General features: G+C 44.9%; 1 protein-coding gene across 1 annotated transcript in view; it reads right to left on the bottom strand.

Annotated features, from left to right (window-relative positions):
- The window catches only part of SPOCK1 (SPARC (osteonectin), cwcv and kazal like domains proteoglycan 1), a 547,123-nt gene that overhangs the window by 113,006 nt on the left and 406,153 nt on the right, over window positions 1–27,964 (bottom strand). The window contains exon 4 of the mRNA XM_060091966.1: window positions 23,017–23,143. Within this exon, the coding sequence (XP_059947949.1) occupies window positions 23,017–23,143 (127 nt within the window). The remainder of the gene's footprint in view (window positions 1–23,016; window positions 23,144–27,964) is intronic.

Here is a 27,964-nt window from a genome sequence, read left to right on the forward strand (position 1 = left end):
ACTATGACGAGTAGTAAAATAGCCATAGAGGTTTAACGTACAGCTTATTGGACACAGACAATAATATTGTACTCTAGGTATGTAATGTGATAAATATCATTAAGACAACAACCATATTACAAAATATAAATGTATCAAAGTAATGCAATGTACACCTTAAATTTACAAGTCACAGTCAAATTTGTCCAATTAAAAAAAAAGAGAGAGAGATACAAGGCTTTTAATGGACTGGCTGGAGGGGATGACAGAAGACGAGGAGTCAAAGATGACTCTGTGGTTTGGGGCCTGGCCACCGGGTGGGGGTAGGGTGTGGCCAAAGGGGGAGGCCCTGGGGGATGAGGACGGTCAGGAGCCTGACGTGAGACGCCGATCAGAGAGGAGTTCTAGCCAGCCATCCAAAGCCACCCTATACATGCACCGTGCTCCTGCGATCCACTGCCATTAACCAGCTAAGTTTAGTACTTCACACACTTCAAGTACTGACAAAAAAAAAACTGTGTGGGTTCGGCTAAATCTACACTCAGATCCACTCGTGACTTTAGGCTGTGCCATCTCAGGTAGGGAACAATCTTTCTGTGTCCATTCCTTTATCTGTAAAAGTGAGGACAAAACTGTTTCACCCCTAGGGGCTTCCCCGGTGGCTCAGTGGTTGAGAGTCCACCTGCCAATGCAGGGGACACGGGCTCGTGCCCCGGTCCGGGAGGATCCCACATGCCACGGAGCGGCTGGGCCCCTGAGCCATGGCCGCTGAGCCTGCACGTCCGGAGCCTGTGCTCCGCAACGGGAGAGGCCACAACAGTGAGAGGCCTGCGTACCGCAAAAAAAAAAAAAAACCCAAAAAAACCTGTTTCTCCCCAGGGCTGGGAGGGCAGACTCCACGGTGAGTGGCAAACACCCAGGGTGACAGCGGGCAGGGGAGGCCACTGCAGGCAGGCTGATCACCAGGTCCTGAGGGCCAGGCCCTGCCCACCGGCAAGAGCCTGGGTAGAGTCGGCTGTGGGTCTCCATTCTTTTCATTATTTATGATTCTCCCTCGGTTGATGGAAACTTTATGAAGGAAAAAAGCCCAAGCAATTCCAAAGCAATACAGTAATACTGTCTTGAGTAACTGAAAAAGCAGGTCAGGAAAAATGACAGCTATAGGGATAAAAATGTGGATCTACAAAACATGCAATCAAGAAAACCTGTGAGCTGTGAAAACCAAGTAACCTCAGGAACCCTCCCTGGCTCCCCACAGGACCAGCTCCCAAGAGTACAGAGAAATCTGAGTGGGTGGGCAGGAGGGAGGGGGAGGGGAGTCACCGAGGAGGAGATTAGACTCAGGGAGCTGTCAGGGTGTGCGACAGAAGCCCTTCGTTTATACGACACAATGATGGGGTGGTATGGACAAGGCCCTCCCTGAGGGCACCCTAGGCCTGCCCCATCCTCAGCCTCCAGCTCTCTGCTGTGGCCCTGAAATGGCTCAGTCACAAGCTTGCTCTGTGGCTCATCTTCCATGGGTGGGCACTCCACTCTTCCCACGTGGCTATAATAAAGCAATGATCGCTGCCCAAGACAAAAAACAAACAAACAAGAAAACAGGTTTCCACAACAAGCACTTCTGAGCAAGGTACTTGGGATGGCACCACACAGAGGCAGCGCCAGTGGGACCAGCTGTGGTCCACGGAGACCCAGCGTCCACCACACCCCACCAACACCCAGCACCTGTTCAGGGTGCTGTGAAACATCATCCTGGGCTGGGCCCAGGGTCACCAATAACCAGTTTAGGAAAGAAACAGTCCGCTGACGGGGAGAAATGAATGCAGACACAACCACGAAAGGAACATTTCAAATACTCAGGAAAAGGGGCTGCTCGTGATACTTGAAAACAAATCATCAGAGCAGCACGGTTGTATCTAAGAAATTGATGAGCCAGCCCAAGCCATTATCTGTAAGTATTTGCCAAGGCAGGATTAATAGTCCTTCAGGCTGCAGCCACAGTACTTCTTGAGAGTTAAAGAAAAAAACTCTTTAGAAATATGATTAAAATCCATTTTTCTTGCCAATTCTAACTGAATTCAACACCTCCTAGATGAGTCTGAATTGGGCAAGTTCTGTTGTACTGACTTTAGCAGTGTGGGAATTATGTCTGTCTGGACATGGCAAGTTGTCAGGGTGATGTTGTGGGAAAGCCTGGCTCCTCGTTTAGTTGCTGAGGGATGACAGAAGTGTTAATAGCTTGAGTCTGACCTGCTTCATTATATGAATAAGGGGTTAAACACGAGGGCCCACCTCATAGGATGGGTGTGAGAATTCAGCAAGATCACGGCATGTTTATGCAGCACAGGGGGTGACACAGGACAGACGCTTGATGTGGTATGGACACCGGTGTTTATGTGATCAGCCGTGCACATGGGGGGCTGGGGTGTGACGTCCAGCGCAGGAGGCATGAAGCTGGTCCCCAGAGAGGGGTTCTGGAGCAGACCCTGGCCTCTGGTCTTGTGAGCAGAGGGGCTGCCTTTGCTTCATTCCTTAAAGTAGGGGGCTTTCCAGGCAGGGGCAGGCCTGAGCCCAGGTATTTACTCCCCTTGCACATCTGGCAGAGTTGGCTAGGGTCACATTTCTGTCCGTCCCTTCCAGCAAAGGAATGGTGAGGCCAGCAAAGAAAGCTGCTGGTCACTTAGACCTCCAGCAAGGCCCTGTCTCAGAGATACATAAACCCCGGCTCAGAAATCCCAGCAAAGCTACTCCAGCTCTAGAAAATGCAGGCAGCTCAGCCCACCCACGTCAGAGGTCTGTACACATGCCGAGCAGAGAAGGTCTCAGCAAGCGACGGATGGATGACTGGATGGATGGATGGATGGATGGATGGATGGATGGATGGATGGATGGAGAGATGGATGGATGGATAGATGGATGGATGAATGAATGGATGGATGGATGGATGGATGGATGGATGGATGGATGGATGGATGGGTGGGTGGGTGGAAGGAAGAGTAGTGGGGTGCGAATGAAGTGACATCAGGGCGAGTCAGGTAAAGGGGTGAGTGTGCAAAACACATTCCCACCTGCCATACTGTGCAGGCCTTTGTCTACTTCCTACTGCCTCCTCACCATCTCCTTAAGAGCACTCTGAACTCAGGCCCACCCTGATTTCACCAATAGAAACTCAGCCACACCTGAACCTGCTCGGCCGCATGCTCACTACAGGTGCACAGAATGAATGGAGATGGACCTCAGCACAATTTCACAGCAACAGCTGGAGCATCTACCATGGTGGGTGTTGCCACGGGACCAAGAGTGAGCGAGAGAATCCTTGTGCTGGCCAGTGCCTGCTACAGAGTATGCCTTCAACAAAAGGTGCCTCTGTCATCATCCCCATCACCACCTCCACAGCTCAGAATAGGAAGCAATCCCACCTACTTGGGAGAAAGAGGCAGAAAAGACCTCGGAGAGAAAATGGAAAGTATGCTATAAAAGCTGGGCCATTGGGGACACAGGGAGGAGTGGCTTTCTAGAAGAGGTCCTTCAGATTTCCTTGGGGAGAGGGCAATTAATATATACAAATGGCTTTTCTATGTGCCAGGGACTGTTCTAGGAATGTAATACGTGACAACTAATGTAACCTTCGCAAAAACTCTTTGAGGTAGGCATCACCATCCTCACTTTGTAGACAAGGGAACTGGAGCACCAAGGGGCTTCATGACTCGTTCAAGGCCACAGAGCTACCAAGTCAAACTGGGATTTGAGCCTATGCCATCCAGCTCCACTGAACAAGCTCTTAACCTTGACAGTGATGTGTCAACCCTTCCCCTGTCCTCCCACGAGGCACCTCCTCCGTTCATACCTCTACCACACCCCTCACCTGCTGACCTGTGAACTATCTATGTTTACACGCCTGTCCTCTCCAGAACCAGGGGACAACCTGGGGACAGGACCAGGGTCTGACATGGGCCTGGTACACAATGGGCATGTCTGATGACTCTCGAGGGGCCACCCTGGAAGAGGGTCCCAAAGCAGGCACCAGGAAAGTTGCAGCCTTTTCCAACTCTGCAGACTTGGTGGTCTGAGATGGGAATCTGAGAATGAACTGAACACTTGCAGAGTCAGAAGATGAAGCAGCCCCTCCCACCCATGTGGCCTGCAGAGGTGCCATCTCCCTTGCTCCCCTGTCACCTACAGGGCTAATGGCCTTGTCACATCAGTCACAGGGACCATGTGAAGCACGTTGCTCTTCCCGTACCTGCACTGACCACGGATTCTTGTCTCCCAGGCGTTTATACACTTTGAGCAGTTTCTTCTTGCCACACAGTGACCCTGAACCATCCCTCTCACCCAAGTAGTCACGGGGACCAAAGGGTCCTCAGGTCCCACAGGGGCACTCCAGGAGACCTGCCCCCCACCATCCCAGTCATGCCCTGTGTGGCTCTTCTGGCCACTGCTCAGTCCCCCAAGACCTCTGCTTCTCAAAGAAGGGGTAGCAGGGCAATGCCAACAAGTGAAAACTGGGCTCTGTACCCAAAGGGATGCGAAAATCCAGGACACACTTCCAGGACAGAGAATTCTCCAGAAGGAAGAATCCAAAGTGACTGGGTGTTCAGCGTAACCTGCATCTTTTTCATCTTTTGAGTTTTCACTAGAAAAATTTTTGAAAACTGTCTCCTGACGTTGATCATCCTAGATGAGGCTACAGAGTGGGATGTTGCTGAATGACGGAGGTTACCAGTGTCAAAAAAGAGAAACATGGAAATGAATGTGGGTATTTGGAAGAATGTGCTAATCTTGAGACACACTCCACAGGTCTGATCATCTTTTGAAAAACTGTTTAAACAGCTGTATTGAGGTATAGTTGGCCTTCAGTAAACTACACATAATTAAAGTGTACAACTTGGTCAATAAAAATATATACACATTTAAGAAACCATCACTATAATCAAAATAATTACCGCATCTATCATCCCCCAAAGTTTCTTCATGCCCCTCCTATTCTTCCCCTCACCACAGGAAACCAGTGATCTGCTTTCTCACGCTACAGATTAGCATGAATTTTCTGAAGTTTTATATCAATGTCATCAAATAGTATGCACTATTATTTATCTGGCCCTCATGCAGCATAATTATTTTAATATTCTATCATGATGTTACACGCATTAGCAGTTCATTCCTTTTTATTTCTGGGGAGTATTCAATTGTATGGATAAACCACATTTGTTCATTCATTCACTTGATAAACAGGTGGGTTGTCTGCAGTTTTTGGTTATCACAAATCAAGTTGCTATGAGCATTTATGAACAAGTATTCCTATGGACATATTCTTTCCTTTCCTTGGGTAAAGATCCAGAAATAGAATGGCTAGATCATATGGAAGGTACTTTTTTTTTTTAAAAGAAACTTCTAAACTGTTTTCCAAAAGCAGGTTGCCCATTTTACACTCCCACCAGCAGCGTATGAGAGTTCCAGTTTCTCCACATGATGGCCAACACTTCATACGACCAGTCTCTTTAATATTCAACAGTCTCATGTAGTGGTATCTCATTGTGGTTGTAATTTGTATTTTCTCAATGATAAATAATGTTGATCTTTTTTATGTACTTATTTACCACCTGTATACCTTCTTTGGTGAAATGCCTGCTCAAATCTTTGCCCACTGTTATTGGGCTGTTTCTTCACTTATTGAATTTAGAGAGTTCTATATATATTCTGGACACAAGTCCTGTATTGGATACATGATTTTCAAATATGTTGCCCTTAGGCTGTGGCTTCATTTTTCATTCTCTTCACAGTGACTTTCAAAGGCAGAATTTTTTTGAAGTATCATTTTTTTATTTTATGCTTCATGCTTTTGGTATTTTATCTAAGAAATATTTGCCTAATCCAAGGTCGCACAGATGTTTCTATGTTTTTCCTAGAAGTACACAATTTTAGGTTTTATATTTATGTATATGAGGTATGTATTTTTATACTTTTACAAATTTATCAATTTTGCTTTTCCTAAAAGCATCCTGCAAATATAATTTCCTTTCCTCCACTCATGTTAATTTTCAGCATTCAACACTGGAGATAATAAGATTAGCAGGAGGTATTTCTCCCCTCAAAGAGTGTACTTTTTTTTATTTAGGAAAAATTTTGAACATATGCCAAAGTAGAGAAATTAGTACAATGAATCTCCATAATGCCAACTAAAAACTGTCACTCGCCACCTGGTTCTATAAGAATGAAGTCAATAGCCACTGCAGTCGCTGACTTTCAACACACCCTGAAAGGGGTTCAGGGTGGAGATCAGGAATGAGGCCCTCTGTGCTCTGGGAAAAACTGGCAGAAAAGGCCTTTACATAGTCAGATATTTTCAGAAGATCATATGAGCCCAATTTCTTGCATCTTCTCATAACTAGAAAAGCACTAAAATCATTAATGGACATCTGCTTCTTGTGACTAGCAGCAACCTTCTGCCAAAATGTGGTCTTGATTGCCTGTATCCTCCTTCACCAAACTCACATCTATACTGACTTCCCCCACTTACCTCTTTGGAGAAGTTCCTCAGTGCTGAGAGGCTGTCTCCCAGGCTTATAGTTTTCATTTTGCCGCAAATAAAACTTAACTCACAACTCTCACATTTTGCATTTTTTTCAGTTGGCAATAACCTCCGTTCAATAATTTTCAAGATTTTGCCACATTTGCTTGATCTTACCTAAATTACCTTAAGTTATCTTAAGGCAAATCCTCTATGTTCTTCACAATGTATCTCTTTAAAAAATGTATGTTTTCCTTATTCAACTACAATGCTATCAACACATCTAATTCTCAGTCCATAATCAATTTCCCTTAAAGTCCCCAAAACATCTTTTTCTTTTAAAGTTTTTGTTGGCTTTTTCCACTTTGGGTTCGACCAGTGTTCACAAAACATTTGGTAGCCATGTGTCCCACTCCACCTTTTTTCATGAAGAAACTGGATCCATTTTTTCCACACACTCCCAACATACCTCATATTCTGAATTTGTCTGTTTGCCTCTGTGTGGCCTCCTTTAACACATTCCTCAACCCCTGCACGTTCTGTTAACGGAAGTCAGCACTAGAGGCTTGACTAGATTTAGGTTCAATTCTCTTTGGCAAAAATACTTCACATGCCAATGAAGCACACATATGACTGAGACACAAGAAGACATCACATGACACCAGAGGACAAACAATGCCAGCTGCCCACTGAAGTGATTCTATGATTCATCCAATGACTCAGGTGGTAATAGCGTGAAGTTCATCATCAACCTTTGTCTAATGGTTTCACGCGTGCTTGACTGTTGCCCACATCAGCTATATCTTCAGGGGCTGAAAATGGCGATTTTCTAATTCTAGTGTTACTTCTGCATTTATTAGCTATACTCCTTCTGTAAATAATTTTCCCTTATTGAATAGAGCTTTAGGGTTACCCTGAAATATTATTGTACAGAAACAGTATGGATTTAATTACTTTTTCATTGCAAAATTTAGAATAAGGAGCTGGAATCCTAGTTTCGTTCCCATGGTGAAGGAGTTTACATGCGTGTTTCATCACTAAAATGTACTTTTAAAGATAATAAAAATTGATAAACCTTTAGCCAGACTCATGAAGAAAAAAGAGGGCCTAAAATAAATTAAAGTAGACATAAAAGAGAAGTTACAACTGGTACCACAGAAATACAATCATAAGGGCATACTATGAACAATTATATGACAACAAATTGGCAAACTTAGGAGAAATGGATAAATTCCTAGAAACATACAATCTTCTAAGACTGAATCAAGAAGAAATAGAAGATCTACACAGAGCAACTATTAGTGAAGAAACTGAATCAGTAATCAAAAAATTTCTGACAAACAAAAGTCCAGGACCAGATTTATAGATTAATTCAACCAAACATTTAAAGAAGAGTTAATATCTATCCTTCTCAAACTATTTCAAGTAACTAAAGAAGAAGGAACACTTCCAGACTCATTCTATGAGGTCAGCATTACCCTGACATCAAAACCAGGCAAAGACATGACAAAAAGATTAAATTATAGACCAATATTCCCGATAAACGTACGAGCAAAAATCCTCAACAAAATATTAGCAAACTGAATTCAACAATACATTAAAAGGATCATATATCATGATTAAGTGGGATGTATTCCAGGCATGCAAGAATGGTCAAACATCCACAAATCAACCAATGTGATACACCACATTAATAAAATGAAGGATAAAAATCACATGATCAACTCAAAGGATGCAGAAAAAGCTTTTGACAAAATGCAACATCTATTCATGACAAAAACTCTCAAGTTGGTAGCCAGTGAACATATTTCAACATAATAAAGGCCATTTATGACAAATCCACAGCTAACATTATACTCAACCATGAAAAACTGAAAGCTTTTCCTCTAAGATTAGGAACAAGACAAGGATGCCTTGTCTTGCCACTGTTATTTAACATTGTTTTGATATCCCCAGCCACAGCAATCAGACAAGAAAAAGAAATAAAAGGAATCCAGATTGGAGGGGAAGATATAAAACTGTCACTATGTGTAGATGACATGATACTATATATATGTATATCCCTAAAGTATATATATGATACTATATATATATATATATATATATATATATATATATATATATATATATCCCTAAAGACTACACCAAAAAACTATTAGAAATAATAAATGAATTCAGTAAAGTTGCAGGATACAAGATCAATATACAGAAGTCTGTTGTGTTTCTATACACTAATAATGATCTATCAGAAAAAGAAATCAAGGAAACAACCCCATTTACAATTGCATCAAAAAGAATATAATACCTAGGAATAAATTATTTAACCAAGGAGGTGAAACCTGTACTTGGAAAACTATAAGACACTGATGAAAGAAACAGAAGACAACACAAGTAAAATGAAATATATTCCATGTTTATGGATTAGAAGGATTAATCATGTTAAAATGTCCATACTACTCAAAGCAATCTACAGACTCAATGCAATCTCTATCAAAATACCAATGGCATTTTTCACCGAAACAGAAATAATCCTAAAATTTGTATGGAACCACAAAAGACCTCAAATAGCCAAAGCAATCTTGAGAAAGAAGAACAAAGCTGGTGGTATCACACTCTCTGTTTTCAAACTGTACTACAAAGCTACAGTAATCAAAAACAGTATGGTAATGGCACAAAAATAGACACATAGATCAATGAAACAGAATAGGGAGCCCAGAAATAAACCCATGCACTTATGGTCAATTAACCTATGACAAAGGAGACAAGAATATACAATGGGGAAAAGACAGTCACTTTAATAAGTGGTGTTGAGAAAAGTAGCCAGCTACATGTAAAAGAATGAAACCAGATCACTTTATCACACCATATAAAAAAATAAACTCAAAATGGACTAAGACCTGAAACCATAAAACTCCTAGAAGAAAACATAGGCAGTATGCTCTTTGACATTGGTTTTAGCAGATTTTTTTTAACACACTCCTCAGACGAGTGCAACAAAAGCAAAAATAAACAAAAAGGACCGCATCAAACTGAAAAGCTTTTGCACATTGAAGGAAACCATCAACAAAGCAAAAAGGTAATCTACTGAACGGGAGAAGATATTTGTAGATGTTACGTCTGGTAAGGGGTTAATATCCAAAATATATAAAGAGATCATACAACTCAAGTAAAAAAAATCTGATTAAAAAGTGTTAGAGGAGCTGAATAGGCATCTTTCCAAAGAAGACATAGAAATGGCCAACAGGCACATGAAAAGATGCTCAACATCGCTAATTATCAGGGAAATGCAAATCAAAACCACAATAAGACAGCACTCACACCTGTCAGAATGGCTACTTTCAAAAAGACAACAAATAACAAGTGTTGGTGAGGATGTGGAGAAAAGGGAACCCTGGTGCCCTGTTGGTGGGAATGTAAATTGGTGCAGCCATTATGGAAAACAGTATGGAGGTTCCTCAAAAAATTATAAATAGAACTACCATTCCACTCCTGGATGTTTATGCAAAGATAAATGAACCTGAGTGACCACTGATAGATGAACAGATAAAGAAGATCTCTCTCTCTCTCTCCCTCTCTCTCTCTCTCTCTCTCTCTCTCTCACACACACACACACACACACACACACACACACACAGGGAATAATATTACTCAGCCATAAAAAAGAATGAAATCTTGTCGTTTGCAGCATCACGAGTGGAAGTGGAGGGTACTATGCTTAGTGAAATAAGTCAGAGAAAGACAAATATTTTATGTTTTCACTTATATGTGGAATCTAAAAAACAAAACAAATGAACAAATATAACAAAATAGAAACAAACTCACACGTACAGAGAACTAGGGGTTGTCAGAGGGGAAGTACGTAGACAGATGGGTGAAATAGATGAGAAGGATTATAAACACCCAGTTAAAAAATAAATAAACAAGTCATAGGGATGTAATGTACAGCACAGGGAATACAGTCAGTAATATTATAATAACTTCATATGGTACATAATCTATAAAAGTACTGAATTACCATGTAAAAAATACCATGTGGAAATTAATTTCTTATGACTTCAGACAGGTTATTAAATTACCTTGGAAAACTCTACTAAATACACAAAGTTAATTGCTTTGAGCCTACCATGAAATAAAATCTAAATATTTGAAAAAAATAATTAATTAATTAACTAATTAAACGTGTTTTTAATGATTGTATTTCTCACTTCTAGAAGTTTCAAAATGATCTGGTATGTTTTGCTACCATATCACTCATTGCTTAAGTTTTGAATCACCTTTTCTATTTAAACATTTTGAACAACTGATTTTACATTCTGTACCTGAAAAATCCATCTCTCAAAGTTTTGGGGGGTCTAATTCTGCTATTTTTTATCTGTGCTGCCTCTTGCTCATGGTGGCTTATTTCCTTCTATGCTTTAAAGAATTATGAGTTATGTTTGGCACTTTGAGGGAATCCTGTAAAGCCTGAGTTGATGGTCCCGCCCTCCAGAGACGACCTACACATGCTTCTTCCAGGAGCCCTTGAGCATCCCATAGCCAGGGCCACTTTAAGTCAATTTACAATTCAGGTTTCCAACACAAAGAGGGTAAACTGGAACCGCACACTTGGGCTGCTATTCACATAGTAAGCAACAGGACACCATAACAGCAGTTACCTGTTCTGATTGGTTTACATCTGTGTCCTATATCAGTCATCAAAGGTTTTGTGTACCACCGTTGCCTTATCTGAATGAATGCAGGTTCTTTGTTAAAAAGTTTCACAGGTCATCTTTTCCCTCTCTAACCAGAGCCCAGGGCAAAGTCGAGAAGTGTTATTGTCTCACTTTACTAACAGGCATATTTAATTTTTTAAAAACAATCGAGCCCACCATTTAACTCGAGGTGAATGCTATTTTTTTTAAAACCAAGCCCACCCTCCAACTCAGGGCAAGCATGCTGAAAGTTCTGGATTTATGTGTGGGATCTCAGCTGCAATTTCCCACCTTGTAAGCATTTAAGGCACTATCTCCAGTTTGCAGGCAGCAGTTACCCCAAAACCTCTTGGTTAGATCAGCTGCCCTTTACCTCCCCACCCACAGGGAAGTGGTCAGTATCCACTCTGGTTTTCCTTCTCCCTAACCCCGAACCAGGGATTTCTCTTACATATGACAAGCTCGTTTATTTTAAAGGATGCTTATCTTATCTAGGAGTTTTATATCATAGTTTTTAGGATCTCTAGCTCACCATATGGATGGATATGCACACTTATCTACAGACAGTTCTAGTGTGGTACAATGAATGCTCCAGCAGAACTATGCACATGGTGCTGTTGTAGCTCAGAGGAAAGAAATGGCTTATCCTAGCACCAAGAGCTCAAGGATGCTTCACTGAGGAGATGGTGCTTAGGCAGAGCCTTGGAGTTGAAATCCTAGGAAGGTGTTTACTCCGTTTCTGGCAGAGGTGGGTGTGGGTAAGGGAGGCTCAACCCATTCTATCCCGTTACGTGCATTAAAATTCAAAAAAACAATTGATGAATCCTCTCTACTCCACCTCTATTTTGCTTGGTTTGGTGCCAGGGAATTGGGTCATGTGGTGGTGTGCTACTACTACGGGCCAGGTGGCTGTTCTGGAGAGCTCCCAGCAGGAAACAGTGGAAGACATGAGAGATGTAGCAGATCTTGCTCAGAACCACCTTTGGGGAGTCCCACCCCACTTATACCCAATAGTGTCTTTTGGTCTCTCTACTAGGAGAGGAGAAAGTAAATAAACCCTTAAAAGGAGCTTCATCTGATCAATCTGGTCAGGGTCCCTGGGTTCCAGTGTCATCTGATCTATTGCCTGGCCGCCACTGCATAGCCTGCCTTTGGGGAGGTTTGCATCCCAAAGCAATCCCCAGTGCCTTTCGATAAGAACTTGGGGAAAACTGTTCTTTTGGACACAGGGTCTTCCTTGCTGCAGAAGGTCTGCTGTTCTGAGCACCTCACTGGACAGAACCCAGCATCGCAGGAAGGTGCCACCCTTGGCCAAAGGATGAAGCATTTCTATCTCATGTGTTGTATATAAAGATGCAAAAATGTTTCATTTGTTTTAGAATGGGAAAAAACCACCAACTTGCTACGGTAAAAGGGAGAGCATCATTTAAGTCATATCTCTCAATAGGCAGTTATGGTATCAATTCATGGTAAATTCTAACCCAGCTAAATATTCCCTCGTTCTCTGACATAACATACAGGTCCTAGCCCAAGGCATAGAAAGTGAGATCAGCTTCTACGAGCATTACCCATATCTACTACCGAAACGTTCTCTTGGATAATGTCATGAATAAGTCTGACTGTACTCATTTGAGCAGAATGCCAACAGGGAATGTTTTGTTTGTTTAAGAAAAACAAAAGCAACATGAACCTGAACTTCATTAAAGATTTTTGTAATGATTTAATTAGATTTATAGCACTGTGCATATTCATTCTGGCCAGGGACCCTTCTCTCTTCTAAAGGATTGGTTGGCAGAGATCTCATGTGCTTTGCAATTTTTTCCTAATCCTTCGTTTCATCTCCTGATGAGGTGAGGATGAGCGTAATCGTGTTCAGGTAATTGCTTTATCAAATGGTTTAATTGTGCATTCAACAGAACTGACAACAAGAAGGTTATTCTTCCTAACGCGTTTTTAACAAAAGCGCTAACTAATTGCATGGCACTCTACTCAGGGCATTTGAGAAGAAGACATGAAAACCTATTCTTCAAATCTTGGTTAAACACATGTTTGCATATACAACATAGAAATAAGTGGTAAAATACTTAGTTGAATTGCTTTCTTCTGCTGTAACTTCATAACTAAACTGTATGTTGATGTAGACCATGTAAATTCTGAGGATGCATTTCACCGTGGACAGTGTTTGAACATCTGTGATTTCTGAAAATGTCACAATAACCATTTTAACTGAAAGTTTATCCTCGGGAGCCAAAAAGACTGTGTTATCTTGGCATGTTCCAAAAAGAAAGAAATGCTTAATAGAACTGAGGACAGATGTGCCTCATGATTAGAAGGAAGTATTGCAACATTAGGCCAAATGGTTTAAAAGATTTCTGAATTAAAGTGGTGCTGAATCTACTTTATTTTGCATGAACTTTCTTTTCTCTTTAACCAGATCACTAACCCGTCTGGTATGGACCTGTATTATATGCTCCTTTTTGCCTACCACTCCTAGAAACACAGTACACCTTAATACATTCTTACAGGCTCAAAAGCTAGTGGCATTTAGCTGAAGCCTTTAATGACACAAATACTTAATAATATTTGATATTTTAAAAGGTGATTATGCAGTACACTACTTTAAAATTTTTATTCAGTCCAGTAAATATTCTTTCCCTCTTCTTCTGGTAAAAAATACTACCCTTGATCATAGTGAAGGGTGGGGGTAAAGAGGGTCATGTTACCATAGTATTTGATTAAAGGATGGACACATGATTCAAAAACAGCCAATTGGAATCCTTCCCTGGGATTGAAACACAGATACTGACAAATTTCTTTGCAGTTTCTAGGCTAGAAGCAAATGAATCAGGGGCTGTCAAAATCCATATTCCCAGCCAAGGGGAGAGAGCCTCTTGGCAGAATGAAGCCAAGCAGAGATGGACAAAGATGAGAAAGAATTTCCACACTGAATTTCCCCTTCTTTCTCTGAGGTCTGCCCACCCCAGTATACTTTCTAGCCTTCTGTGCCAGTAAATCTTCATTTTTTGATGAAGCCAAGTTTGAGTTCTGTTTCTATCACTTGAAATCAAAAGCATCCTGATGATATAGCTGGTATTTTATATTACTTTTCAGATGGCATTTCCCTCATAGAAGTAAAGACTGTCACTCGAGAACCAGACAGACCAGGGTTCCAATATCTACTCTGCTGCTAAGAGCTGTGTTGACCTTGGACAAAGTTTTGCAGCTTCAGTTTTCTCCTCTTTGAGACTACTAATAGCCCTTACCTCAAAGGTTCATTGTGAGAATTAGATGGAATAATAGAGAAAGTAAAATAATACTGTGGCACTTAGTACAATATCACAGTACTTAAGACATGTTCAACAATGGAGTACTATTGTTTTCTTGTTATTGTCACTGTCATTATTTAAAATATTACTATGGTAGAGACGGCTAGATTACTCCAATATTCACTCTATCCTTCTTAATAACAACACAACTCTCAAATTTCAGCTGGATACGGAGCTACCCAGAATAAACCCACATTTCCCAGCCTCCCTTGCAGCTCTGCATAGCCCTGTGACTAAGTTGTGGCCAGTAGGATGTGAGCAGAAATGACACATGACTTCCAGACTGTGCCTCTTCCCTCGCCTCCTTCCTACTGGCTGGGGCACAGCAGCCATCTTGGACCAAGAGGCAGAAGCTCAACAGTTCCAACTGTCAGGATGACAGAGCAACAAGGTAAAGGACGCTGGTCACTGACAGTCTGGAGGCAGCATATCAGCCCCAGGCTGCTTATCTTTAGAATGTCTATGTGAGAGAGAAATAAAACTGTATCCCATTCAAGCCTCTGTTCCGTTTGAACTTTTGCTATAGCAGCCAGAAGTAATACACAGTAAACATCTTAAATTTGCTATAGCAGCCAGAACTAATACACAGTAAACATCTTAAATATTATTTATACTCATTCCTTCCAAAAACCCTGTGAAAGAGAAAAGGGGATGACAACCAAACAAGGGCAAGAACTCTATTTAAACTAATAGTTGAGGGTCTTCATACTATGAACACTAGCTTCTCATTATCCAGTGATGTTTGGCTACCACAGACTGAAGAAAGGACAATGAAAATGAACAAGGCCTCAGGGGGGAAAACAAAGTTGGGGCATCTGCCATGGGGAATTTGTCCCCATACCTCCAACTGTTTAATGTATAAAACAAATTTGCTTAGAGTTGGTTAGATGCCACTGAGTATGTCTCCAAAGTCATAACATCTCTTGTGTTAGCCTTTTCTAAGCAACAGAAAATCAAAATAGTGAAGTCTACGACCCGACTCCCGCATCAGACCATTGGTGTCCGTGTGGTCTATGGGCACGTGACCCGACCTTTTTCTCCCCCACTACCACCTGAGAGCATGTAGGATGGGGGTGGGGTATTTACTACTTCTTGGCCCTCCACAGGGCTGCCCAGATGGCAGTATCCAATGCCTAATCCAATTAGGCAAGCCTAATTGCTGCTACACCTCTTGTTCCTGGGGCCATGACCATGGCCATCGGGCTCCAGTTTCCTGATGCACAAAATGTGCAAATGCAAGCCTTCCACCTCAGTGTCCAATCGTCTTCTCTTCTGCTTAGTCAGAAGTGAGGCCCTTGCCAATGAGCCATTTGCAAGTGAAGACAATTCTCACCCAGCAGGTTCTATGGAGGCAGGGCTATCTAAAAATGTCCCTGAAAACACCGACAGCCTCAACTCAGCCAAAAAGCAAAGAAGAGGAGCCGCACATAAAAACCACCCACGCCTGTCATGGGTGCAGGGCCATAAAAGTCTGGGGAGACTAAGAAGACATACCGAGCTCGACGCTGTCTTGAGAAGGCTTAACAAATCCATGCCCTGGATTGGCTCTGACCCTCAGAACAGCCTGTTTGTGGGAAATGCCGGCCAACAGAGTCTCCATTTGCCAAGAACTTCAAACATGACCTTTACTTGGTGGCAATTTTTCGAAACAATTAAGACGACTCTGAAAATAATATAATCCGCAGCAACAATGTGTTGAAAGAAATGCCAACACTGTAAGGCCAGCTCTCTCGCCCCCTCCCTCGCGTGTGCGCACTCAGAACAGAGGAGAACCATCTTCCTTCACAGCGCTTCTTAACTCTGCATCTCTCTTCTGCCTCTAGACAGCAATGAGCCATTTGCTAATTGTTTAACAGCTGTTAATGAACTAAATGTCGTGGGAGGAGGGGCAGAGCAGACGGGGGTTTGCCAGCTTGTCTGTCCATTCCCAACAGCCGGGCTGATGCCAGCGAGCAAGGTGAGCAGGGCTCCCAGGGTCACTCCAAGGGCCCTCCCCTCAGAGGTCAGGCCGTGCAGCTTCTGCCTGGACAAGAGCAGTCCCAGCCCTGACGTCTGAGCTCTGGTCAGGTGGGTGCAGGGGGAGAGATGTCAAGGAAGTCCTATTAAAAGAGGCCCAGCCAGGAGACACCCACCAGGGCCAGAACCTGGAGCAGTGGGGACCTCCACTCCTGCCCCATTCTGAGTTTCCAGGTCCCCAGCACCACTCCAGATCTGCTCACAGCTTTCCCAAACCGCTCTCCCCTCCAAGGGGAGAGAAAGCTGAGATTGCCCACCTGAAGCCTGGGCTGGCCAGATTCCATCAGCCACAGTGATGCTTCCCTTCTTACAGGCAAAATTAGAAATGGGCAGCCAGGACCCCAGGAGCCTTCGTCTTTCTATGCGGATAACAGCAGAGAGAGGAAAGGCACTCACAAACGACGGGGTCCCTCTGGTTTAGGCTGAGGTCACAAGGCTGCTGGCAAGAGCAACTGCAAGTCCCATTGGGATCCAGATGGTGAAGATGTCCTTCTGCTGAGCTCAAAGCTAAAATGACTCTCTGTATTTGGAATTGAGACAGTCACCAAGTCCAGCTATGACTTCCTGAATGCCTCTTCAGACTGCTTCCTATCCATCTCTGCAACCACAATACAAGTCCAGGCTTCCAGGCTTGCCCAACCACTTCCATCCTGCAGCCAGTGTAAGCCAGTGAAAAAATAAAAGTGCTTAATAAGACCCCTAGTGTTCTTAGGGTAAAGTGCAACCCCTCTCATTTGGCCTTCAAGGCCCCGGAAAAGTGGCCCCTGACACTTTTCTAGCCTCATTTCTGTGTCTAGTTAACCCCCCGTCCCCAATCCCCATGCGACACTGCCACAGTGACACATTCCGGTTCCTTCAAGAGGGTCTGTGCTTTGTTTCATCTCTTCAGCCCCCTCTTTCCTCTGATGAATGAACTCTATACCTTCCACCTCCATTCGTACTCCAGGCGACTCCTTCCAGCCTTAAGATCTCAGTGAACCATCGCTTCCTCTAAGAAGACTGGTCACACCTCCAAACTGGCTGAGGAGGCCCTGTTCTGGGTCCTGCAGTACCCCGAACATCCCTTATCTGAACACCTATTTTAATGAAAGGACACTGCTTTGTAATCTGTCTACCTTCCTTGTAAGTTCTGTGAAAACTGGGGCTTCTTCTTCTGTCGAATCCCCAGTACTCAGCACAATGTGTGACACAGAATAAGAAAGAATTCAATAAACACTTGCTGAATTTCTGGACTCCTTCAGTTTTCCTGGCCAGGAGAATGTGACATCAGGGCAAGTTAAATGATAAGGGTGATCCTTACTACCTAGAAGCCACGTCGAGGGGCAGGGTCTCTACCACATTCTCAAACCAGTTGCGGTGCTGGCCTCCACTTGCCTATTCCCAGAGGGGAGTTTTCTGTTCCTTATCTTTTGTGAGTTTTGCTTTGTAGAGTCTGAATATACAGTCATTTACTGCCATGTAACATCTTATATCCCTTCATATCAAGATGCTGTGCATTCCTGCGGATTTTATCTTTGATCTGGGGGAGTCACAGAGCTCTGAGTGATGTCCCTGGTGCCAGGACACTGGAAGAGTCCTGCTACAGACAGAGGCTTCTAAATACATCCCCACCCCCATTCTAGGAGCTTCTGATTGTTCAGGGCCCAGAAGCAAAAAGCAAACTTGTTTGATGGAACCCGAAGACAAACACCGGGCATCTAGGACAGAGCTGATACCCATGCTCCTTCCTCCCTCTGCTGCTGGCAGTGCTCCCCACAGGCTTCAGATCCATCTGTGAAAGGGTGAACACTTCCCCTGGAGGACTCTGGTTATTTATTACAGATTTCCTTGATGATGATGGGACTGGGCTGCAATATATTTTTGCCAAAACTGATTTTTGTGAATGTGACTTATGACATCAAATCACTTCCAGTTGTACATGCATCCTGGCCTCATTGTCCTTTGTTTCTTGACCCCAATGACCCAAACAAGGCCATAACTCCAGGGAACGGGAAGTCACTTGTTGACTAACAGTTAACTCACTCACTCTATTAACTGCCCACCTACTGGTGGTCCTGTGACAGCTTTGTCTGTGAGACTAAAATGTGCTCTTGAACCTCAATAAAGAAGTGGCCATATGTTTAGGGGCAATAGCTAAATCACTCCAATACTGAACCCGACCAGTCTGAAATATCCCCCTTGGAAGGAAGTCTCATTGCACACCACGAGGGTTTAGAATTAGTCTTGGCTTCAGAGGTCTTGAGCAGTCAACACATGCCTTCAGCATGAGCCACTTGATTCATTTCTTTAGGAAAAAGAGAACGCCAACTTTCTAAAAGTGGATAGAAAACTAGGAGATTAATGTCAAAAACCAACACCCACACCATTTTCCACTGCACTGCTGCCCCTCCCCCAGCCTCTGCCCTTTGTTTTAACTGGAAGCAGGTGATCACAGATATCCAGGCAAGAGACCCTGAGTGTCAAATTCTGCCACTGCCCTTGACTCTTTGGGTCTCAGTCTACCCCACATGGAGGATGGGGAGAAAGGCACTACAAGTTCTGATAAGAAGGCATTAGGTCTCTTCTTTTGCTCCAAGAAAAGACAGCTGACCAGGTCTGGGAAACTCAGGACTGAGGCAGGTACAGGAATTCAAGGGCACTAGAGGAATAGCAGGCTGGGGCAGACTCTGGGGCTCTGCCCAGCAGTACCTGGAAGCCATTCCTCTTTTGAAAAATCATTGCAAAGGAACCTTCCAAATCCCGACCCTGCCTCTTAAACAAGCTAGTTACCACTACTTGTAAGCAGGCAACCTTCTCTAACCCAGAAGGCCAACTTTCCTGCTCAAACTGCAGGGGAGCCCTGACCAGCAAACATTTGCAGAGACATTCCCTGGGCAGCTGACAGCATTTCAAGCCACATCTGACAGGTTACGACTGCTCCTTGTAGCTCAGGGGTCATGGGGAGCTGGCATTTGAAGCTCCTTCTGTGAACGAGAGACAGGCGAGCGGGCAGGCTGCTGCTGGAGTTTGATGTGCAACGTGCCAGCTGCCCAAACAGTCTTGATCACTCACTGACATTTCATGGCTCGTCTCTAATCACAGGCTCCAGGATCAGACAGTTCACTCCAGAGCTGGAGGGAATAACTGAACAGCACAAACTGGATCTTCACAAAGACAGAATCATTGCAAAGAGCCTCTCTCTGCCAGGGCTCCAGGCTGGGTGTTTAGCTAAGTAACTTGGCCCAGGCTGGGGATGGCTTATTTCTCTCAATCATTAAGCTCTCTGCAACCCCTTCACTCAAATCCCGGAAGGGTTACACAGACTGGAATCTCACCATTCCTTCTCAGCTGGAGTCTTCAGAGGCTCTTCTCTCTTATCCGTGATACTGAGCACCCACTGTGTGTCCTGTGCCTGGTGAAGGTAGACAGGCATTGTTTCTACCTCTAGGACCACACACACTCTTAAGTCTGCCACTTAAGGCAGACATGGGCAAGAAGGCACTTACAGGAGCAAGTGTCCTGCAAGCCTGGCATTGCCTGACCATCTGCTTACTTTCCAAGTTTTGGCTGAATGTCTCCTCTTGGACTGTCCTCACATCTGCCCTCTCCTCCTCATCTCCTGCGCCTCTCCCCTCACGGTCACAGCCACCAATAGGGCAACCTCTTAGTTCTTCAAACTCATCATCCTGCCTTAGAGCCTTGGCCTATGCTATTTCCTCTATCTAGAACATTCTACCAACGCCCCCCTCTCAGAGTTTAAAGGACACCTCCTCAGAAAGGCCTTCTCAGCAAGCAACCTTCTCTAACACAAAAAGCCAACTTTCCTGCTCAAAATGCAGGGGGGGCCCTGACCAGCAAACATTTGCAGAGACATTCCCTGGGCAACTGGCAGCATCTCAAGCCACATCTGACAGGTTACGACTGCTCCTTGTAGCTCGGGGGTCAAGGGGAGCTGGCATTTGAAGCTATAAAGCACTCTGTCTCTCTTTCAGAGCACCACATGTATTTCCTTGGTACCAGTTACCAAAATTTGAAGTTACCTATTTATTTGTTTGGTCAATTATTTCTGTCTGTCTCCCCTACCAGAGTGTAACCTCCAAGTGAGCAGGGATGGCGTCGGTCTGCTTCCCCACTGCCCTTCCATGCTCTGCACAGTGCCTAGAACAATGACAAGTGTCCAAGAGATAGTTGCTGGACAAACGAATGAAGGATCTGTCTAGAGTAGGCGATTACGGAGACAGACTCTGGGGGGCTTTGCTGTTGACGGTGAAGGGTCTCAGCTTAGCTGCGACTGCAAGAGGAGAGCTATCCATACATTTTAAGTGGGGGAGACGTACAAACAGACTTTTGTTGCAGAATTACCCTCACCTCTTATGTCACGTGGAAATGGATTTGGGGGGCCGGGGAAAGGCAGACTGGAGGTAAAGAGTCCCATTAGGAGGTGTCTATAAAAACCAAAGTCCTTACTGCTCAACGTGTGGTCCGTGGACCAGCAGCATGGTCGTCACCTGGGAACTTGTTAGAAATGCAGAATCTCAGGCGCCCCATCAGACCTGCCCTGTCATAATCTGCATTTTAACAGAATCTCCAGGCAATTGTTCACATATCTAGAAGCTGGGCTTTAGGTGAAAGACAATGATGGCCTGATCTGCCTTCGGGGAGTGGGGGACAGATCTGAGTCATCAATGTTATTATAAATGCACTGGTCCAGACAGTGCAGGGTGTTAGAAGCAAGCCTGCGGTTCCTTCGGGATCAGGGAGAGACGCGACGCGGGGATGGTAGGCACACTCAGCCAAGCTGGGCTGAGCTAATGAGCCAGGACGTTCTGGCTGTGCCCCTGGGCAGAGAAGCTGTAATTCCCACTGCAGGTCTGACGTTGGGGAGGTATGGCTTACTGACTCTGGCCATGAAGAAGAGCCAACTTTTTTATTTCCACTATATCATAAGTTCCCCCAGCACCTGGCACAGAGCCTGGTGCATAAGAAGGGCTCTAGTGATACCTGTTGAAAGAACAAAGGAACTACCAAGCAGTAATTATGATACTGATATCCTAAAGCAGCTTACACGGGTCTGGGTGCAAGCTAGATGAACCTTCTGGCTTCCCGTTTTGTTACATATATTCCCTTTGGTTAGAAAACTGTGAAAATCCGAGAGAATAAAAATCGACTTTCAGTGAATAAAAGTACATGACTCACTCTTTCGGTGAATAATAATACATGATTATTATTATTACTTGTAATAATCCTAATAAGCTTCTGAGGACAGCAGGCAGTGAGGGACCCCCAGGCCTATGCAATCTCCACGGTGTAAAGGTCAGGATGGTGAGGGGATCGCAGAGAACAGAAGCTATGTGTGCAGTGGGGGAGGGACAGATGTGGGACCAGCATAAAGGCCCAAGCCCAAGGACCACAAGGCAACGTGGCCACAAGTGACCAGGGAGTCACCAGTTACAACTCTCATCAGCCCCAGACTTCCTTCTGCAAATGAACCCTACAGAGAAAACAAGAAGAGAGATAAAAGCGGTGCAGCTCTGGCTGGAGGGGGATGGGAGAGTCAGAGCCCCACTCCTCGCCCCCCACCCTGTCTCAGACACGCACACACAACTCTTCACGCCTAGCACGAAGGGTGTGGGAGCGGGTGCTGATTTATATTTGTTGAATAAGAGAATAAGCAAACCCTTGTCGATTCTGTGGTTTCTTTCGTTCATTATCCCACCAATATGTACCCATTCCCAAACACAAATGGACAACCTTAGCCCAAGGACACTGTCTGTAGTTCCAAGAACAAATGGTCACCTCCTTCCTCCACCCAGGGATCCCTGATTCCCTGCCTGCAATTCCTTTTATTAGAGCCCAGATGAAATGCTCCTCCTGTGTGAAACTTATCCTCCTTGTTCCAGTAAGAATAAACAGACCCACTTTATGCCTAGTCCCTTTTTCTATGAAACCATTTTCTCTTCACTGGTTTGAGTTAAAATGACCAGTCACCCTACTAGCAACCCTGTCCCCCCACATTAGACTGTAAGCCCTGAAGTCCTCAGAGAAAGGAACAGCAGCCTCTCTAGACCCAGGACCTGGTGTCGTGCTGGATACATTCTAGGTTCACAATAAATGCAGCTTAAATGTGTGCCGACATCATACACCTCCCTATCACCGTGCTGTCTGTAAGGCAGGCATCCTGGACCTCCCTCACATCTTTGCTCCCCATCAGCTGAGCTTTGGAACAGCTTACTTCCTCACCTCCTCCAGGAAGCTGGCCTAGATTCACTTCAGGATCACACACCTCTCTCAGAATCACCCTTCCCCTAAGCCCTTGATCACTCCAGTTACATAGGAGAGAATACGTTTATCTTGTCTCTTAGGCCAAAGAGTCTGTTCATGTGGCAGCTTCTCAAGGGCAAGCCTTAAAGTCCACCGAGATTCACAGGTCCCAGTTTTGGCCCAGAGAGCCTTGTCAGAACAAACAGACACAGAGTACTTTTTGATGACAAAAAAGAGAACGAAGAAGACCGACCTTGGACGTATAGGTGTGGCCGTCGGAGCCGCAGACCATGGCTGACTGTGCCGTGGGACAGGGCTTGCACTTGACCAAATTCGAAGGTCCAACCCAGTGTCTGTGGGCTACATTCCCCTTCTTTTGCCTGAGGATGAAAAAAAGAGGGCATAAGGTAACTGAAGCTCCAGTCTCCATGGTCTTTCCTCCAGGTTACCTGGATAAAGGCCAAATAAATAAGGGCTGGTCAAACAACCAGGCACATCCTGAAGGCCCCTGGCCAGCACCCCCATTTGTTCCAACTTGCTGACAGGGGGCAGGAGACAGTTCCAAAAGCCTAAGTTCAACCCACCAGATGGATGGAGGAAAGCAATGTGGCCATTAAAAATGTTGTAAACACATGACTTATTGACATGAAGAGACATTCACAACACACTAAAAAGACAATGAGAGAATGACTCCGTCAGCTTCCCCAGCACCCCATCTGGGGTGTGGCAGATCACAGGTGCCCCCAAACAGCACCCAGAGCCTCAGACGCCTCCGGGGCCGACCAGCAGCCTCTGAGTGGGAGGGTGCAGAGAAAACTCAGAGAACAGTCTAGATAGAAATGCATCTCCAAACACAACCAAATGACTTTATCACAGCTGTGGAAAACCATCTCTGGATACGTTTTAAAGCAATTTCAGTCCGGCTTTCAATTTGCCATTCGATAGCCCGGTTCTGAGGTGATGTCACTTTCAACTGCTAAAATCATCATAATTCTACTCTTTCATTCCAGCTCCAGTCTCCCCCTATCCTAACCTTTGTCATAATGATAAATGGTGCTATTAGGATGGCTTATGTCGACGGAAGGAACCCCATCACCATATCATAAACCACCGAAATAAAGGCCTGCAGTTACAGCCTCCTTTCCCTCTTAGTTGAGGCTGCTTTCCCAGAAAACCACTGAGAGCCACTCTCCCAGCTGAGGGGCGAGTTCTGGGTGGAGGACAAGTGAGTGTGAGCTGCCCATCAATCAGGCGGGTACTATGCCCTTAAAGTGCTTTGCTCTGGTAGTCCTGCAAGGTGCTTATCCGGGCGCTAGAGTCAGAAAACACAGGTTCAAAAGTCAGCTCTGCCCCTTACAGTGTGATCGCAGAAGGATATTTCACCCTGTAAATCTCAGTTTCCTTATCTGTAAAATGGGGGGTGGGGGGGCTGGGAATAGTATCTCCTTCAAGGGGATGGTATGAGGATTGAAATGAGCTGATGTATGTAAACAACTCAGTATAATGCCTGGAAAATAGGAAGCAACAAAATTGGTACCTGCTTTTATCATTATTATTTGCCCCAATAGATGGAGGTATAAGTACCGTTGCCATAGAAATATGACTTAACTCTAAAGCCCTAGGTTTGGAATGGTGCTGAACTCCCCAGAACTCATGGGTCCCAAGGAGGACATCTTTTCTGCTAGGTGTGGAATGGATCTCCAGCTCCTCAGGAATTGGGGTTTGGCATCTGACATAACCTACCCTCTTCCAAATGAAGGAAAGTGAGAAAGAAATGGCACCCACCAACTTGGTTCTTATCCTACCTCAAACCGGCCCCAGCGATTTGGGGGAGGCAGTAAGAGCAGGAAGGTCTGTTTGGGGAACTGCCTTGGAGGCTGACATCGAGAGGAGGACCCACAGCACAACACTTGGAGCCATCAGGGATCCCAGGCTGGACGGGTTGTAGGGCTGAGCCTGTCTGACCAATGAACTGGTAGAGGAAGTCCTACGAGGGCACTTGGAGATGGCCTGGTCCAGATGACTCATTTTCCTAACGGAAGCAACTAAAGCCAAGCTGGGGAAGAGTCTTGCCCACAGTGATGGAGACAACGGGTGGCTAGGTGCGTGGTAACATTCACACAGCTGCAGTGTGTCCAGGGATGACTCTTTCTTCAACCCATCTCAGTCCCACCTAGATGAGTAGCCTGAAAATTTGCTGGGGCATGTTTGTCACTGGGGCTCTTCTCTCCAATGTCTCCCTGCTTCCAGAGCAGCTACCCACCTTGTCCCTGCTTCTCTGTCTGGAATATAAACACCTACTGTTTGCATTTCTAAATCACATGGACATGAGGTCTTCTATTATCCTTAACCAAACATACTTTCTTCTTTCAAGGTGTGTCCTGGACTACTGAAAAGGGGATTGTAGGGGATGGGATGCCATGCAGGGGACAAGCCGGCTGTTGGCACAGGAGGACGTGATTCCTTCAGAAGAACACTACACATTTATCAGCATTCGCAGAGCAGACTGTCTGATGCTGATAATGAATCAGCAAATACAGGCAGCAGTTCTGGCGGCTGGCAGCCCTTCTCCTGGGTCAGTCCCCAGTGTGCATTGCCACAACTGAAGCAGTTCTTGTTTTGAGTTCCCAGAAAGCGGCAATAAAGTCCAAAGAGTGGGCAGCTTTGCTGGAGCAGACATAACCGTGTGCAATGATGCCCCAGAGGAAGGAAGCCTGAAGGAGCTCAGCCAAAGGCAGACAAGGGAGAAGTGAACACTGAGCCACTGGCTTTGAGGAAAAGATAGAACTACCTATTAATCACCAGCTAGTGGTGGGTTATCCCTGTCTCTGGACCTGAACTTCACTATCAAGCGCGTTAAGGGGAGGCAAAGAGGTGAAGCTGGCCAGTGCTTCCTAGTGGGCCTGGTGCATCAAGGATGCTCGATATATCCTTATTGGGTGAGTGGGTGGTACCCTGCGTGCTGACCACTGCAGCGGTTACTAGTAATTAATCACAAAATCACAGACTATCTGAGCCAGAAAATACCTTAAAATGAATCTAGTCTAAGAACTTTATTTTATAAATGAGGAATTGGACACACATAGCAGAAGTGAACTGCCCAGTGTCACAAAGAAATATGGCCAAGTTCCTCCATATATATCTGTCAGGTTGAAGTTATCCTGAAAACGACTGCATTGCTCTAGGACCATTTTAATTCCCCTATTTTGGCATCTATATTTTCACCATCAGGGCTCAGTTTTACAAATAAAATCCCCGTGAAACACTGTCCTTGACTCTTCACCTGCAGTGGAGAAAGCTCTCTCTCATACCTGATGCCAGGTGGTCATGGATTATGCCCAAGAGGAACCATGTCTGACTTCTCCTGGGATGTCTTGGGCACTAGAGGTACAAAGGCCAAGCCATTCTGAGTTTTCCCAATTCTAATGAGACAAACATACCTATTATATCTAGGCAAACCCAGGTGTTCCTTACCCCACTAGGACCCTAGCGGAGACGGCACCCAAACCTATAGTCTCTGTCCAGAGGCCAAATTATACAAAGTAACGTACAAGTATATGTGAGCCCAAGGAGGCATAACTTCCCTGGTTATTGTGTGTATATTTCAATCCCCGCAATTCAGTGCAAACCATAAAAAATAACCAACCCAGTCGAGGCAAGGGACTAAGCTTTCTGGCTCTAAGATATTTCACTTCTTGAGTCAATGAAGAGTGAAATCCGATGAAGGTGTCTTGATGGGATTGTTATTCCCAATGTCAGAGACATTCATCAATGGGGGAGACACAAGCAATTTAGTTCAGGAGGCAGGTCCCGCCACCCTTCCCTTTGGCCACAGAGCCCTAACTCCATCCCAGCCTGGCTGGTGCTGGGGGCAGCCACACCTCCTACCCTACACACAGCACGGCACAGAAAATCCCAACCGACAAGATGGAGAGAAGAAAGACAATCGGAAGATCACCGGCATTGCTTACTCTCTTTCCCTCAGTTGCTTATTTTTGATCCTTTTTTTTTTTAAGTTTACCAAAATTCCCAGCATGTATGTTTTTGAAGCGGAGTGATGATTCTTAAGTCCAAATCTGGTGATGCGACTCCCATACTTTAATTCTCCATCTTCTCCCCACCTCCTAGGGCATCGTCTGAACTCCTAGTTTTGCTGTTAAACTGACTGAGCCTGTCTTCACTGGGTCACTGTTCGTCTGCTTCCCTCTCTAACCTCCCCGCCACACACACATCCATGTATACACAGACATACCTATGCATGCACATACACACATACCCCATGTACACACACCCCCATGCACACTCACACCTATGCACATGCATGCACACATACATCATGCACACACACACACACCATGCACATGCACTGTGCACACATATACACACCCATGCACACACACCCATGCACACAATGTTCACACACACACTGACCACCAATATCAAATATTTTTTCTCCAGCCACCCTTTGCTACTTCCCAGAGGCCACCAAAGGGCTCTGTATCCCTGTGCCAACGTGTGAGTTTTTCCCAGATCTGAAACACCTTCATTCCCACCCACGTTTCTCCCCTCCAACCCTCTCTGCCTCATAAGCCCTCCTTCAAGGCTCAGTTCAAAAATCCCCTCCCCCAGGAAGTCTCCAGGGGCCCTTCCACAGGCAGGCAGGCTGCACTCTCAGCCCAGCATGGTCCTGTGATCACTTCTGCTGAGGCTCCCCTACTAGTCTCCAAGCAAGCACCTTGATTTGACTGGACCAAATGTTAAGACGCTACTATGATTCAGATAGGACCTGGCATACACCCAAGCTAAAAGCCTTGGAGCCCATCCTGGACACCTCCCTTCCCTGACCTCACCACTTCTCCCCATCACTCAGGTCCTACTGATTCTATCTCCAGCCAGCCATATCAGCCCCTTACATGTGCCATGCAAACTCAAGTCTGTATTGACTTGGTAAATGCTTTCTACCTACAGGGCAAATATCTGCCCCTTGTCTAAGCTGCAAATCGACTGCTTTCCATGAAGTTTCTCCTCCCCCTGGGAGCCCTACCCCAAGCAGAATTAACCATGACATTATTTGTCCCAACACACACCTTGTTCAGACCCAACTGTGACAGTCACCACAGCACAAAGCAGTTCATTTTGTTTCTATCTTCCTCAACATACTGTACCCTCCTCAAGCGTAGTGGCTGCGTCTTAATCATATT

Source organism: Mesoplodon densirostris, chromosome 3, assembly GCF_025265405.1.
Source record: "Mesoplodon densirostris isolate mMesDen1 chromosome 3, mMesDen1 primary haplotype, whole genome shotgun sequence".
NCBI classification, from domain to species: Eukaryota; Metazoa; Chordata; class Mammalia; order Artiodactyla; family Ziphiidae; genus Mesoplodon; species Mesoplodon densirostris.